Source organism: Pseudorasbora parva, chromosome 15 (genome assembly GCF_024679245.1).
Source record: "Pseudorasbora parva isolate DD20220531a chromosome 15, ASM2467924v1, whole genome shotgun sequence".
Classification (NCBI taxonomy): domain Eukaryota; kingdom Metazoa; phylum Chordata; class Actinopteri; order Cypriniformes; family Gobionidae; genus Pseudorasbora; species Pseudorasbora parva.
In genome coordinates, this window is record NC_090186.1 from 9162650 (window position 1) to 9177695 (window position 15046).

Genomic DNA, 15046 nt, shown 5'->3' on the forward strand with positions numbered 1-15046 from the left:
ATGTTTGAAGCCTAAAACATGTCATGCCACTAAAACAAGGTTTTTCCTGTTTCATATGCTCGTACGACCCGCGGTGCGGAGTTCAGGGCAATAAGCCCAGTAGTCAACACGTCTCCTATGAAATCCTAAATTTTTCCGAGACAATTATAGGCAAATTCTCGATTTTTTCCATGTATGTTCTCTTGTTATAGAATGTTGAAATATTAATAAACCATCGAGTAACGAATAAATGCATCCGAATTGCATGAGATGTGTTTATCTTTTGGCCACAATCATACCTTTGTTAGGCTATACCTGAGACGTTTATTTCTTTTCTTCCTCCATTCTGTCATCTGATGGCGTTTGGGTTCCTTGCCACTGTCGCCTGGCTTGATTCTTAATGCCCAACAATATTATTGACTAAGCTGGACAATGACATCATTTTTTTAATTTAAATAAATGTAATAATTGATCATCTTTACAACGGGACTGAATCAACACTGAGCTGACTTCAGCTGAACAACAGCCGATATGCATAATTGTTTAATAAATAATTGTGATTTATGTTGACTGAAATATTGCCCATAAAGAAGTAGCCTAAACGAAGTTGCTTATAATGCACCTTTATAGGCTAATGTGTAGGCTTCTAATTAATGAAATACCCTTATTATTGTTATTATTCGTAGTATTAGGCTATTAATAATAACTTGTTGCAAATGTGCAGGTTAAATTGTGTCCGGGATAGGCTAATTGTGCAAATCTAGATCTTTGATGCTGTGAAGAAAGATCAGTCTCTGTGTCATGACTGCAGTGCATGAAAATGAGCAGCTTCTCGAATACAGACGGCAATTCCATAATCGGAGCTACGGGCAGCTCATACATCATGCAAAATGGGCCCGAAGGGTTTTCTTCAAATGAACTGTCTAGGTCTGTGGAAATAATATCAGGGGCTTTCCGTCAGAATGAACTTTTCCAATGTAGCCAGCCGTGAAATAATCTGACCCGACACTTTAAACCATCTGCGCTATCCATCCGCCTTCTTATTTATCGCGAGCTGTAGCTGATACTATACCACAGTTTGTTTGTGTGTGTGTGTGTGTGTGTGTGTGTGTGTGTGTGTGTGTGTGTGTGTGTGTGTGTGTGTGTGTGTGTGTGTGTGTGTGTGTGTGTGTGTGTGTGTGTGTGTGTGTGTGTTTTATGTATGATATGGCACAAACCGCATGGTTGACAGGTTTGTCCATCCATTGATACCCCATCGCAAATCATTATCAATGAACTCAGTGATGAAAATAAATACACATAAAAAGTAGGCTAATAATTTTTTTTTTTTTAAACTTGGACTAAAATATTGACTTAAAATATCCTATTTGTTTCCAGTGGTTATATTTGAAACGGTCGCATATAACTGATTATGTAAGCTGTTAATAGAGTTTTTATACTGGTTACCAAAGATCAGGATATCCACGTGCAGCTGGAAGGCGGAATGATTTGTCCAGTTAACACTGGTCTCAAACAGCACGATATTACATTTGACAGGCCAACGACTGTCGCGCTGCGTTGTCAGATGTCTACGAGCTCGTATCGTTGAAGGCGTAACCGAAGGATTTTTCTTAATTTGTTTCCTTTTTGTGTCAGTGGTCGTTATTCTTCGCAAGCGAGACTCCTGAGCTGACGAATGACTTCTTCGCTGATAATCCGCACAACGCACGGATGATCTATTTTAACGTAATTTGTCATTTTAATCCGAGTCATTCTCTTGTCGCACTGTGCGCTGCGGAAACGTCTAGCCTGTTTGGAATGATAAAAAGCCAATCATGTCCTCTCTTGGACTATAAAAAGGCAGACGAGCGACAGCTTAGGCTAAATATAACAATTCGTGTTAGATGAGACAACACTGTAGGCTATTTTCTATTACGCGTTAACGTTTTCGGAAAGTTTAGAAATGTGCGTAAAACAAGCATAACTCGCGGTGCTTCCGTAAAAGCAGAGGTCGCTGATGTTTACATTGTAAAAGGCGCTGTCGAGGTCTGGGAGGTGCTGAAATCTACTCGAGCTCCATTCCGCGTGATTGGCACGCTTGACAGTGATTGACAGGCGTCCGTGGAAACTACGCAACCAATCTGCCAAGTCCAATAGAAAATCAGAAGCGGGCATCACGTCTTTTCCCTCCTCGAAAAATATCTTCATTCTTGCGCTATAATCTGGTGCCCTCGAACTCTCCAACGGAGGCAGCCTCAGACCGATAGAGCGACATCTCGATTTCTCTGCGTCTTCAAACGTTCATCAGCTGACTCTGGAATTGCCTTTTCGGCTGGATTCGACTGGGGGGAGAGAGACAACGCCGCATAAACCAGGAAGCTTTGCAAGAGGTAGAGAGTCCGAGGGGGGGAACCGAAGCCTTCATGTTTCAGTTGCCAATTTTGAATTTTAGTCCCCAGCAGGTAGCGGGGGTATGCGAGACTTTGGAAGAGAGCGGAGACATCGAGCGTCTCGGCCGATTCCTTTGGTCGCTGCCCGTCGCACCAGCCGCCTGCGAGGTGCTGAACAGAAATGAGTCTGTGCTGCGGGCTCGGGCCATCGTAGCCTTCCACACTGGGAATTTCCGAGAGCTTTACCACATTCTGGAGAACCACAAGTTCACCAAAGAGTCCCACTCCAAACTGCAAGCGCTTTGGCTGGAGTCACACTATCAGGAGGCAGAGAAGCTCCGAGGGCGCCCGCTAGGGCCAGTGGACAAATACCGGGTACGGAAGAAGTTCCCTCTGCCTAAAACTATTTGGGATGGAGAACAAAAGACGCACTGCTTCAAAGAAAGAACCCGGCATTTACTTCGAGAATGGTACCTCCAGGACCCTTACCCGAACCCAAGTAAAAAGAGAGAGCTTGCACAAGCTACCGGACTCACTCCCACTCAAGTGGGGAATTGGTTTAAAAATCGAAGACAAAGGGACAGAGCCGCGGCCGCTAAAAACAGGTGTGTTTCCCGATTTCAATCATGGGGTCTGAGCAAATATTTCAGCAATAAAACTAAGACTAATATGAGATATGTTGATAAGATGCAAAGTCTGGGCTATTTATTAAAGGAAAGGCTATGCGAATGTAGCATATAACATAACATATCAATGTTATTCATACTGCAACAAACAAACAAAGAGTATTCGACTGGAAAAAATACAAATGGATTAATCATCAAATCTGAGCGGTTATTAATTTTAATTGTAGCATACCCTATACCCTTAGCGAGTGAAGACGAAATAATATTTTACTTCTATTTCTTTTACTTTTAATCTCGGTAAGAAAAGAGATAATTAACAACGCTGTTAGGTTGTTAATAAAATACTGTTAGGTTACTTGCCCCTTTTGACCAAAATGGCTAGCTTTTGTGTATGTTATGGTTTGGGCCTTGCCTGGGTAAAAGTCCTTACAGATACGCAATATAAAAAATAACCAGAGCCTAAAATGTGAAACAAAGATTCAGTTAAGCAAAGCAGAGAATGCAAAAGAAGTGCTGCACAGGTTGTGAAATGTTTCAACACCATCCGAGTGCCTTGGAAATTCTTTATTTAATTAAAGATTAAAATATGATTGCGAAAAGCTTTCTTTGTTAAACTGAATAAATTCTTCCGTGATGTGTATAGGCTTTTTATTCCTGTTTGTTTCCTGTTTGCTTTCTCACATACACTTATTTACTATCAAACTGAGTTCTATATTTTGTTAAACATTAAAATTTTAAAACCTGTTATTACAACCTTTAAAAATTACCTTACAAAACTATTTAAAAAAAAATCGATATTTGAAAACCAGCTGGATAAATGCCAATACAACACAACATTTTTTTTCCTTCTCAAAGTTGTGATTCATCATATTAAACACAGATAATATGTAGAGTAGCCTATGCGCGAATTGATGCGCTCCCATTTGATGTTCTTCCGGGGCATTCCGTTACTAGGCTAAACCTGAATCATGAGCGGAGCATCGTTTGCTTTTCAATTTCATGCAAAGAAGTTACAATATCTTTGGTTAGCTACATGTGTTTACATTTATTGTACGTTCTTGTTAAAAAAAGGGAAAAAAGCAACACCTGAGAACCTCTGATTCATTTGAAGATTTTTTATTTATTTAATAGAAACCCTTCATCTAAAACTCAGCCTTTTTCTTTTTTAAAGGTTACAACAGCAGGTGTTGTCTAATGGCTCGGTTCGGTCCTTAACTGGAGAGGATGGTGCTGTAGACCGACTGGGGAACGCGTCGAGCCCTGAAGCGAGCCTGTCGAGCAAAGCCGCCGCGTCGGCTATCTCCATCACTTCAAGTGACAGCGAATGTGACATCTAACATCGCACCACGAACCGCCCCGCGGGCTATAAGGGAAGACTATGAGAAAATTAACACATACGAAGGAAATCGAAACAGACAATCAGCAAGATAAACAAGCACATTAGTGCCTGCCTTAACGTATCAGAGGCCGTGGTTTTATTTTATTTTATTTTTTATTTGGAGGCTGTTGCAGCCCGGAATCTTGGGATTTATGGAATGCTTTATCTTTTAAATGTATTTATCTTTTTGTGAAAGCAAAGTGTGGAGGCAAACACGAACAAATGACAGTACTAGCCTATCTGTATTAAAACTACTTTTGTAAGCAAAATCGACTGCCTCAAGCAAACAGGCCACACGGAAATGATGATATTCACACTTTTTTTTTTTTTTTTCATTTTGAAAAGGACTTCATGAAACATTTTACCTCCCAGGTTTTCTAAGGTGTTTACGCATTAAATTGTTGCTCTTATAGAATCTGATTTTCATTTGCTTGGTCATTTCCAGTCGGCGTTCAGCGATCGACTTTTAGAGCATGTGTGCGCCGATAGTGAAGCTGAATGAAAGATTTACGCTAATAAAATGTTCATGATCAAAGTAACCATACAGACTTATTCTCATCCATTAAAATAGAATATTCAAATTCGTGTTTATTTCTGATATACATAATTCATTATTATTATTATTATTATTATTATTATTATTATTATTATTATTATTATTATTATTATTATTAAATTAGTTGGATTTTTTCATCTTATATTGAAGAATGTCCCGGACAGCATTTTGTTAACCTTAATAGCATTAACATATGTGAATGTATTCACCCTTCATTTAGGCAGACAAACCACTTGAACTTTTGCCTCTGTATTCCTGGTATTAATGGTGTGAGGTTCATGCACAGGCAGTAATCGGTAAATGTAGGCTATAGTGGTGTGTTTAACCTGATAGCTTGCTGCGTGTCCAGACGCGTTAACCGCCCCGTGTGATTGGCTTTGCCGTCATGTAATGCTTTCTGACAGGAGAAGGTCAACGAGAGGGCGAAGCGCATTGGTTTCAAAACGAGCAAGCTAGAGAGGGAAAGCATAAAAGCCTGTAAAATACATAGCCGAATGCTATCATTTATTCATTTACTTATCATGTTTATTTAAGATTTAATTGCAACCGCGAATCTGTGATCGTTAAGTCTAATCTAAACCTCAAAACCCTAAAATTATTTCGTTTATATCTAATTATGATAATCATTAATATACTCACCTGGTGCTATTGCATTTATTTTAAATTTGTTTGCTTTCGCAACACGGTTAAATTCCTTTTAAGGTCACTTTTGTTCCTGGAAGGAAGGACAAACTGTATAAGGTCTGTTAATAATGCTTGGCTAACAACTGTTATTGAGGGAAAACGAGGCATAGATGTGGTAAGGGAAAGGAGAGCAGGCTATTGAGTTTACAAAGGGACAAAAGCGGAAAGATTAGGTGAAAAGAGTGTTTCTGACAGTCAATAAGGTTGTCAAACTCTTCAGCGCTAATCAGCGCTAATGACCGGTTCTCAAACCCAACTGGAACAATAGTGAGCTCTTCAATGCTCTGTTGGGGTTAAGGGGCGCTTTCTCCCCAACGAGCTCCAAGAATTCTTTTTCATTGCATATTTATTACAATATCGAATAAATAATATAAATAAATATGTTTGAATGGCGTTGTGGTGTTCTTGTCACAAGACACGCCAATAAAAGTAATATATATATATATATATATATATATATATATATATATATATATATATATATATATATATATATATATATAATAATTACGAAATGCATTTGCTAGTGGACTTGATTTAATGCAATTTTCTTTTTTAAAATATCACTATTAAAATTGAGCTGGGGCCTGCATTCACTTACACAGAATGAGGTATTTGAAGCTATAATCTGTATTCAAAATTCCTGGGTGCCTAACAATTGTCATGGGTTTTTGTGAACATGGCACAATGCAAATGTGTCGTATTCAAGGCCAATGCCCGACACTGATATAGCCTACTAAAATTAGGCCTATGTTTGGAACAGCAAAATTGTCTTTTATCTTTTTTTTGTCTGCGTAATTTTGAGTTCTACATTTCTATCTTTATCGTAAAAATATAAACAGAACAGTTATCGTGTATATCCCAACTGATCAAGTGATGTGAACTAAGCATGTGCCGAGTAAGATAATACAACTTGTGTTGAAGATCCTCCTGGCTGGAACACACACACACACACACACACACACACACACACACACACACACACACACACACACACACACACACACACACACACACACACACACACACACACACACTCAAACTGATGGACCACGGGGTGGCACAGTTGGCAATATATATACTTTCACAAAAAAATATAAATAAATAAATAAATAAATAAATAAATAAATAAATAGAAAAAGTCATTATTTTCTATTCTGGGTCAAACTGTAGATTATAGTAAATACAAACAATTAACTTTTTATTTCACTGAACTAATTAAAGGGTGATTTTGTTGTTGGCGTGTTTGTTGCCGCGAAAGCACGATAATTCTTAATTGTTCTTGAGCTGTTCGAGGATTGGACGTTTTTTCTTTTAATAATCCTAATTGATTTAAGGCGGTGTTGTGCTGGTTTTTACAGGTAAAGTCGCTTGAGTGTTTTTGTGGAAAACAATTACCACCCTGTCACAAGCATTTGGCAGGACATGCCCTATTTTGTCCAACCAATTTGAACATGATTATTTTTTCTTCAGACATTTTCTTCTTCTATGAAGAGTGGAACAGAACAGAATCCAAACACAACAAAAGCCTACATCGCAATATAACACATTCTCAATTTTCATTAGCGTGTTTACAAGGCTTTTCCCCCGGATTGTGAGCTGTGTAGTGTAGGCAGCTGTATTGTTTACAGTTAGTTAGATCTTGGACACAGTAGCCTATGTCAGTGTTAAAACGAGCAATGAAATGTCTCCATTCGTTTTATTTATTAAAAAAAGTATTTTGGGGCGAAGCGGCTTTTTTGCTCCCTTAGACGCCATTTGTTGGGACGTTCCAAACGAAAGAAAATCAATCCCTTCATGAAGGGCTTTGCCATAAGTCCGTTAGCGAAGAGAACATGCGATGGTCACTCAAGGAAGTCATTTAATCGTTTATGGTCATGCACCCACCGTGGCGAATCTTCATTTATTTTAAAGAGAGTTAATATAGCTAATATATAAATTCGCCTAAAGAGAGTTAATGTAGCCTATAAACAGAATAATTCAGTTGTTTTGTTTTTATGACAAATTTTTAGGCATTTTATATTTAGTTCCGAAACGTTTCATAGAAATTTGTTTAATGCTTTACGTTTTACATGTAGGCTACTTGTAGGCCTATATCATGTTTACAGGAATAGTAAAATAGTCCTGTTGTCGCTGCCTGCCTAGCGAAGCTAATGAGGAAATTACGTGATATTGAATTGCTCACTTCACCAAATGTCTCCCAAATGGCTACGTAATGACACAAGACAAGAGCCCTAGCTGACCCCATCCAAAGTCACCACTTCATGGCTCTGCCTCTCGTAATGAGTAAGGCATAGGGATGCCCACTTCCGATTGGAATTTGCCTGTTATCTGTCAAAACTATAGACAGGAAGGACAGGAGAGGGAAATGTGTTGGATTTGTTAGAGCTGGGCGCCCTCTGCTGTTAAAACTCTTCTGCTAATCTTTCCACATTTTAGCCCCAAATTCTAATATAGCCTATAATTAAATTAATTTACAAGAAATTGTCTTGCCTACGAGCATCTATCAAGCTGTATTGCGAACACATTTTCGTTTTTGCTTATTTAGTTAGCGTGACAATTTATATTTGTTGGAGAGCATCTGCATTGTCATCAACGTGATTGAGTGATGATAGGCTATAGCCTACAAGTGATAGCCTACTGATTTATTGGATGAAAAACAGTTGCAGGGTTTAATTTCTTGTAATAGGCTAATAGGCTACAATAATTTATCATCCATTCCAATTAGTCATGATCATGGCCTACCTACCTAATTATAATACCATCATGTAGGCCTAACTTCAGGCCACTTGACCTGCACTGCGGAGCATCGCAGCGATATTTTTATTCTATAACAATGTAAAATGGCTTTGCAAGTTTGCAATATTAAAACATTCCATCATTTCGTTTATTTTAAGCACTTTAGATCATATTACATCTATTGATTGCCTATAAGCTGCAGAGTTCTGCTTGGTTACACACATCCTTCCTAATATATTCAGTGTATATTCAGCAGACGAAAGAAATTAATATTGTTAATTAAAACTTAATTTTAGGATGAGGGTGAGCAACAGAATTTTCCTTTTTTGGGTGAACTATATCCATTTAACTCTGCGGCTTTATCGCCAAATCTATTTTCTACATTTGGGCCAAATGTAGAAAATAACGGCAGTCAATTGTCACACTGAATCCAAGAATGTCCATTGTAGATGTTAGAATGACGGAGAACAACATGACATCTGTAACGAGGTAGCGGTTAGTAAACAAACCTCATTCATTCACGCCAATAGGTGTCAGCAAAGTCCATGACGCTTCATGTGACACACCGATTAGCTAAACAAGCAAAAACGCACACAGTGCACGTATAGAATCAGTGATTAGATTTTCCTAAATATACAGAAACACTTTAAAGATTTGTTTTAGGTAGTTTTAGTGTGACCACACCTTTTCATTTAAATGTTCTTTACCCCATTATTCAGATGACTGATAATGGTTATAAGTAAATGTTAAATGTTAGTTTATTGATTCATTTTAGTTGTGCGATTTCACTGCAATATGGCCACCCAAAACAGCCATTGCTTGGTCAACTTTACTTAGGCCTACTTTATGGGACGCAACAGAAAAGCATGAGATGGATTTCAACGAAATTGCAACATCAATTGCTGAGTAGAAGAGAGTGAGAGAGAGAGAGGTAAGCGATTTATACTCTTGGGCATTGTGCTGTAGGTAAATGTCATTTTATTGAAAGGCACAATTGTAGATTTTTGGATTAAAATCTCAAAACCACTAGAACAGTGTTATTTATTTTGTTAACTTGTGTAGCCTAGGCTGCTTATCTCAAATGTTTCCAAAAAATGTAAAACCCAGAGAAATCAGCAATTATACCAAGGGTAACGCCCGTGTCATTACGTCGCCTGTCAGTGATGAGATATCTGCTCTATCCTCGATTTCCGTTTTTACGTCCAGTTAAACCATGGCAACTATTTTCTCAACAAGGTTAGTCTTATTGTGTGAATATCTTGTTTTATTCTTGATTTACCACAAGTAACATGTTTGCATCATGCCTCAACACTATTCTGTCAACTGCTAATGTCATAATAAGAGCAATTGCATCTGTATGCCAATTTGCAAGTCATCCAGCTTTTATTGATATGATATTCTAATATTGCTGCTTTTTCCCACAATTTTAATATGTCCAACAAAGTCACTTGTTTGAGTAGTAATTCAGCATTGCATTATAGAATAAGTTAAAATAATGTGAATTTAAGTGATTAAACATAGCTTTAATTTCGGGAAAGAGGAAGCGTAACTTTAATTGTAAAATAAACTTACACAACAAAACAAAAGGAGCAGCAGCGACTGCAGCGTAATTAGGCCTGTCACGATAACACATTTTGCTGGACGATAAATTGGCCAAGAAATTATTGCGATAAACGATAATATTGTCGTTCTGACACCATTTTCATCTAAAATAATGATAATGGCATAAAAATGCAGGTACACCTTTTCAAAGATCAATAAACTTGAATTTCTAAAGACTATTTAACACTAAAAATGGAAAACATTTTAAATAACCACAATAAATGAACAAAACAACCAAAAACAATAAAAGCATGGACTCTCAGTCTGTTTTCAAAAAAAATGCATTTAAATAAGTGCCAAAAACTATAAATATTTTATATTTATATTTATACAGATATTTTGTTTTTGTCCATATCGCACAGCCCTAGTTTAAACATACTCATGTGCATATACAGTAGTTCTGTTGTGTTTGTTTTGAGAAAAGACATGACTTGTTTCCTCACTGGAATTCCTACACAACTTGCAACATTCAAAAACAATATTTGGAGACATTAAATACTGCATTAAGATGGCATTCTTTGCATTTGTCGTGTGTCCTAATGTCTGTCAATCATCATGAGCGTGGACATGGACATTATAATTCTGATTATAATTATTATGTCTGATGTGTTCAGCCATTAGAATATAAAACTTACAAAATGTTTGTCATAAATTAGTGCTAAAACCCATAATCTGCCCTACCTAAATTCACAACCAGGATCTGGCACTGTTTAATACATTAGCTCATCCATGAACATGATTTCTGCCCGAGTCCTGTCGGATTGCCACCTCTAGAATACAGGCCTGCTGTGCCTTTACATGCACATCCATTGTATAATTGTGTACAAGACGCCCCCTGGGGTTAGACTTTCTCTTTACGTTTCATTTTTCTTTTGTCCATAGATGGCACTAAATCTCATTAAGCAATTTTACTAAATAGCTTTGTTCATCCTATTTTTTTTATTTATCTGAGCATCAATTGTGAGATGTATTCCATTGGAGACAGACATTTATTTAGATTAATGTTTTTAAAAATGAAAAATACAAAAATTGTATATTGCAGGTATTCATTTAATTATAATTCAGTGTTAATTTAGTACGATTGTATTATTGCATCACTGTAAATTCAATTTGTAATTTAGTATTTTACATTCAAAACCATTTTGTCCAAAAATTGCATTAACTGCATTAATTTATTCAATTAAAATGTTTTTATAACACATCATCATCATCATCATCATCAGTCTGTACATGCCAAACATATATCTAAAAATATGTCAGTATCAGTAAACGGACATTGTTCTTAGGGGAATCTTGTCTCTGCTACTAAATTTACCTCTGAATGCAACTGAGTGCTTTACTTGATAAGAGGACATATTGATGATGTTTGTGTTTTTTTGAGCTAGAACTGCTTCTTCAATTCTTTTCACTTCTGTGAGCTGGTGGCAGCTCTTTAAAATGTTGGCTAAAGCAGGGGTTTTCAAACTTTATGATGCCAACGACCCCCAGCTATGATGAACCTTTATGAGGAACCTTCTTCCTAAAACAGCTAGAATTAATAGACTTGATCCTTTTTTATTCTTTGGAGATATCTGGGGACCGCCTAGAACCTTCTGGAGGACCCCTGGGGGTCCCTGGACCCTAATTTGACCCCCCCCCCCCCCCCCCCGGGCTAAAGCTTCTCGGTTGCTCGCTCAGTGATCTTTGTCCTTGTTACGTAATGTAAGAGAAAAGTCAAGTTCATGTTAAGAATTATAAATGCAGTTTTAGAACATTATTGATGAGACTTAAAAGTAAAAATAGCTGCCGTTACAAATATATAACCTATCTATAGAATATCCTTATCCTTAAGAAGTCACATCTTTTATTTTATTTTTCAGTTCTCCATATAGACTATCTACTATGTGAATGACTATCGCCTTCCTGTAAATCTGGTCGCCTCACCGTTGCAGTTCTATAGTCTTGTGAAGTTTCAGGACCATGGCCAGTGCCTTGTAGTCTTCATATGCTTTTTTTTCACAAAGTGCTTTTACAACTGTTTACATTTGTCTAACAGGGTGTTACTTATCTTTCTCTGAAGGCGAAATCCTTGCTCAGTCAGTATAAAGGAAAAAAAAAGAAAGAAGACATTGTTGGGGAGTGATTTCCTTGTGATTAGGAATTTTTGCTGCACAAAATAATAATAATAATAAAAAATAAAGAAATATTAATATTATTAATTGTTACTGTTGCCACCATTCATCTATAACAGACATTTGTCTACTGTGGAAAAAAGTCTTAACAGTAACTGTTAACTCCCAACATTTCAACTCAAAATTCAAATGTAAATCCAGGCATTGTCTGCTTATCAACTACAGTTATTAAATAGATATAAGCTCATTACCAAACAGAAGAGACATTATTTATTTTTGTTTTATAATATGGTGTTTTTTTAACAAGCTACCTATGAGGTTAATTATAAATATAATATGGATGTTCTAAAAAAACTGGAATTATTAAATCAAATCTGTGTTGTTGCTTGATTCATTACTAATTACTAGTGCTGTCAAATCGATTAATCACGATAGTTAAAGTTTGTGTTTATATAATATGTGCATGTATTATGTATAATTGTGTATTTTTTAATACACACATTAAGAAACATTTGCATTTATATACTGTATATATTTATATAATGTATATTATACATTAGTTATATATAAAATAACACATTTTTCTTAAATATATGCATGCATGTGTGTATTTATATACATAATACACAGTACACACACACACACACACACACACACACACACACACACACACACACACACACACACACACACACACACACACACACATATGTCTGGTTCACTATATTTGTGGGGATTCTTCATAAGGCGTAATGGTTTTTATACCGTACAAACTATACATTCTATCCCCTTACACTGCCCCTAAACCTACCCATCACAGGAAAAATTCTGCATTTTTACTTTATCAAAAAACTCATCCTGTATGATTTATAAGCCTTTTGAAAAGTGGGGACCGCTTGCTAGTCCCCACAGTCTCAGGTTTTACTATCCTTATTTGGATTTGGTCCCCACAATGTAATATAAACAAGGGAACACACACAGACACACACACACAAATATAAACTTTTACTATCGCGTTTAATCGATTAGACAGCACTACTAATTTCCATTTACAAATTGCAAGCGTTTAGGCAGATTATGTTGTCTGGTATACAAACTCACTCCACTAGAGGGCAGCAAATACAGCAAAATGCAGCACTTTGACAGTGTCTTCTCAAACTAGCTTGATTCTTTCATTGGCTTGCGTTATGTCAGTTTTGCATAATTTATTGAGTACCCAGTCAGAATACTGTTGTGGTTTTGGACTGCATCAAAGTTAATGCGTCACTTTGATCATATCAAGAATTTTTGAATGCGACGAACTCTAAAAAGCTTTGACTCGTGTACTGCTCAGTAATAACCAGAAGATGGAGGTCTACCAATGATTCGGGGAAAATAACACACTAACTCTAGACTGCTGTGAATACATGGCTCACAGTCACTTTGCATCTGTATTGGTTAGAGTCGTTATGAAATCCATTGATTTGCTAATGGTGTCAGTCAAATTCATAAGCACTTTTGTTGAGCAGTTTTTTTACCCATTGACTGTAGACTGACCACATGGCCACTCACACAGACAGATATGAAAATCATTCACTAATGCTTAAATGAAAAATGAACAAATCGCTAATGAAAAACAAAACAATGGCTGTCTGTCACTGAAGGCCTCACGAGAAACAAGTGATCCACAGTAATCCCACCTGTCGATTGCTATTTTGTCTAATGACATGACTCCCCTAAACACTCGCATATTGACAGTTTGCTTTTAATAAAAAGATGTAAAATGACTCTGGTCTTTTTGAATGATGACCAGGACACAAACACTTCCTCCTTTACATAGAGACCTACCTCAAACCTGCAGTCCAGATGGCATGTGGCTTTAATGCTCCTTGTTAATATGGCAGCACATGAATGATGCATTGACCTGTCCTGAAAACAAAACTGATCCTGCAACAGATGCACTGATGGGAAATTGGGATGCTTATTTGCTTTTTTTAATTTATAATTTAACAAAATTATTATTATTATTATTATTATTATTATTATTATTATTATTATTATTATTATTATTATTTTAGCTTGCTTCCACTTTTTTTTTCTCCAAATACTTGGTTTGGTGATACAAATTTCCATGCAAGCTTTTTTGGTCTCTAAGCAAAATGTCTAAATTCCTCATGTAATGAATGGCACCAGTTAATAAGTGCACTTGTCTGAGGAGGGATGCTGACTTGAAATGTTACAGTAGAGGTTTTATAAATAACTCCGGTCTCTGGTTTCTGCAGCTGTCACCATAGTTAAGTCCTGTTCCTTGTATCTCTCTGAGGACTCTCTGTAAACCCTAACAAGTCCTGGTGCTCCGGATAGCTTGTATATTCATTCAAGACCGGCAAACATGCTGTTATAAAGGAAAGGCTACTGAGAGGCATGCAGTCCCACAAGGACTATGTGCATTAAGACTATTTGTTGTGGGTTTTGACTTTATATATTCGATTTTTGAATATATTCAAAGATTCATATCACTGGAATCTATTCTTTGAACAGAACCCTTCTTTATCATCCTGCTTTTAAGTTTTGAATATATTCAAAGGATATTCAAATTAAGGTGGTAAAATTAAGGTCAAATTAAGGTGTCAATGTAGAAAGGACATACATTGGGGTTGATCTTTTATTTTCTCTACTTTCGATGAAATATTAGTTTCTCCATAAAGAATGGAATGGTACTCAACTATCATTCTGGTTTCTTCCTGTATTCATAATTTGAAGCTTACCTTGCAATGTGTAACAGATCCTGGTTAAGGTGTGTTAAACCCTCATGCAAGCCAGTAATTGTGTTTAAGGAGCGACGGATACAGACTGAGCCACTGGATCTCTGTCCTCTTCATTATTATCCCCATCCTGCACAGTGAATCCGACGGTCCTTTAGATGAGACCGGGTGCTAATGAGGCTAAAGCGGCTTCTTCCGTGGGGATCTGAATGAAGAACACACCACTAGGGCACCAGTGGCCTGGTCTCATTCTTTTGA

General features: G+C 36.9%; 1 protein-coding gene across 1 annotated transcript; it reads left to right on the plus strand.

The window, feature by feature from the left end:
- Positions 1–1728: 1728 nt before the first annotated feature.
- six6b (SIX homeobox 6b) lies at positions 1729–4767 on the plus strand. The gene is made up of 2 exons (XM_067418483.1): positions 1729–2953; positions 4146–4767. The coding sequence occupies exons 1-2, from the start codon at positions 2382–2384 to the stop codon at positions 4309–4311; spliced, it is 738 nt and encodes a 245-aa protein (XP_067274584.1). The 5' UTR covers positions 1729–2381; the 3' UTR covers positions 4312–4767.
- The last annotated feature ends 10279 nt before the right edge of the window (positions 4768–15046 follow it).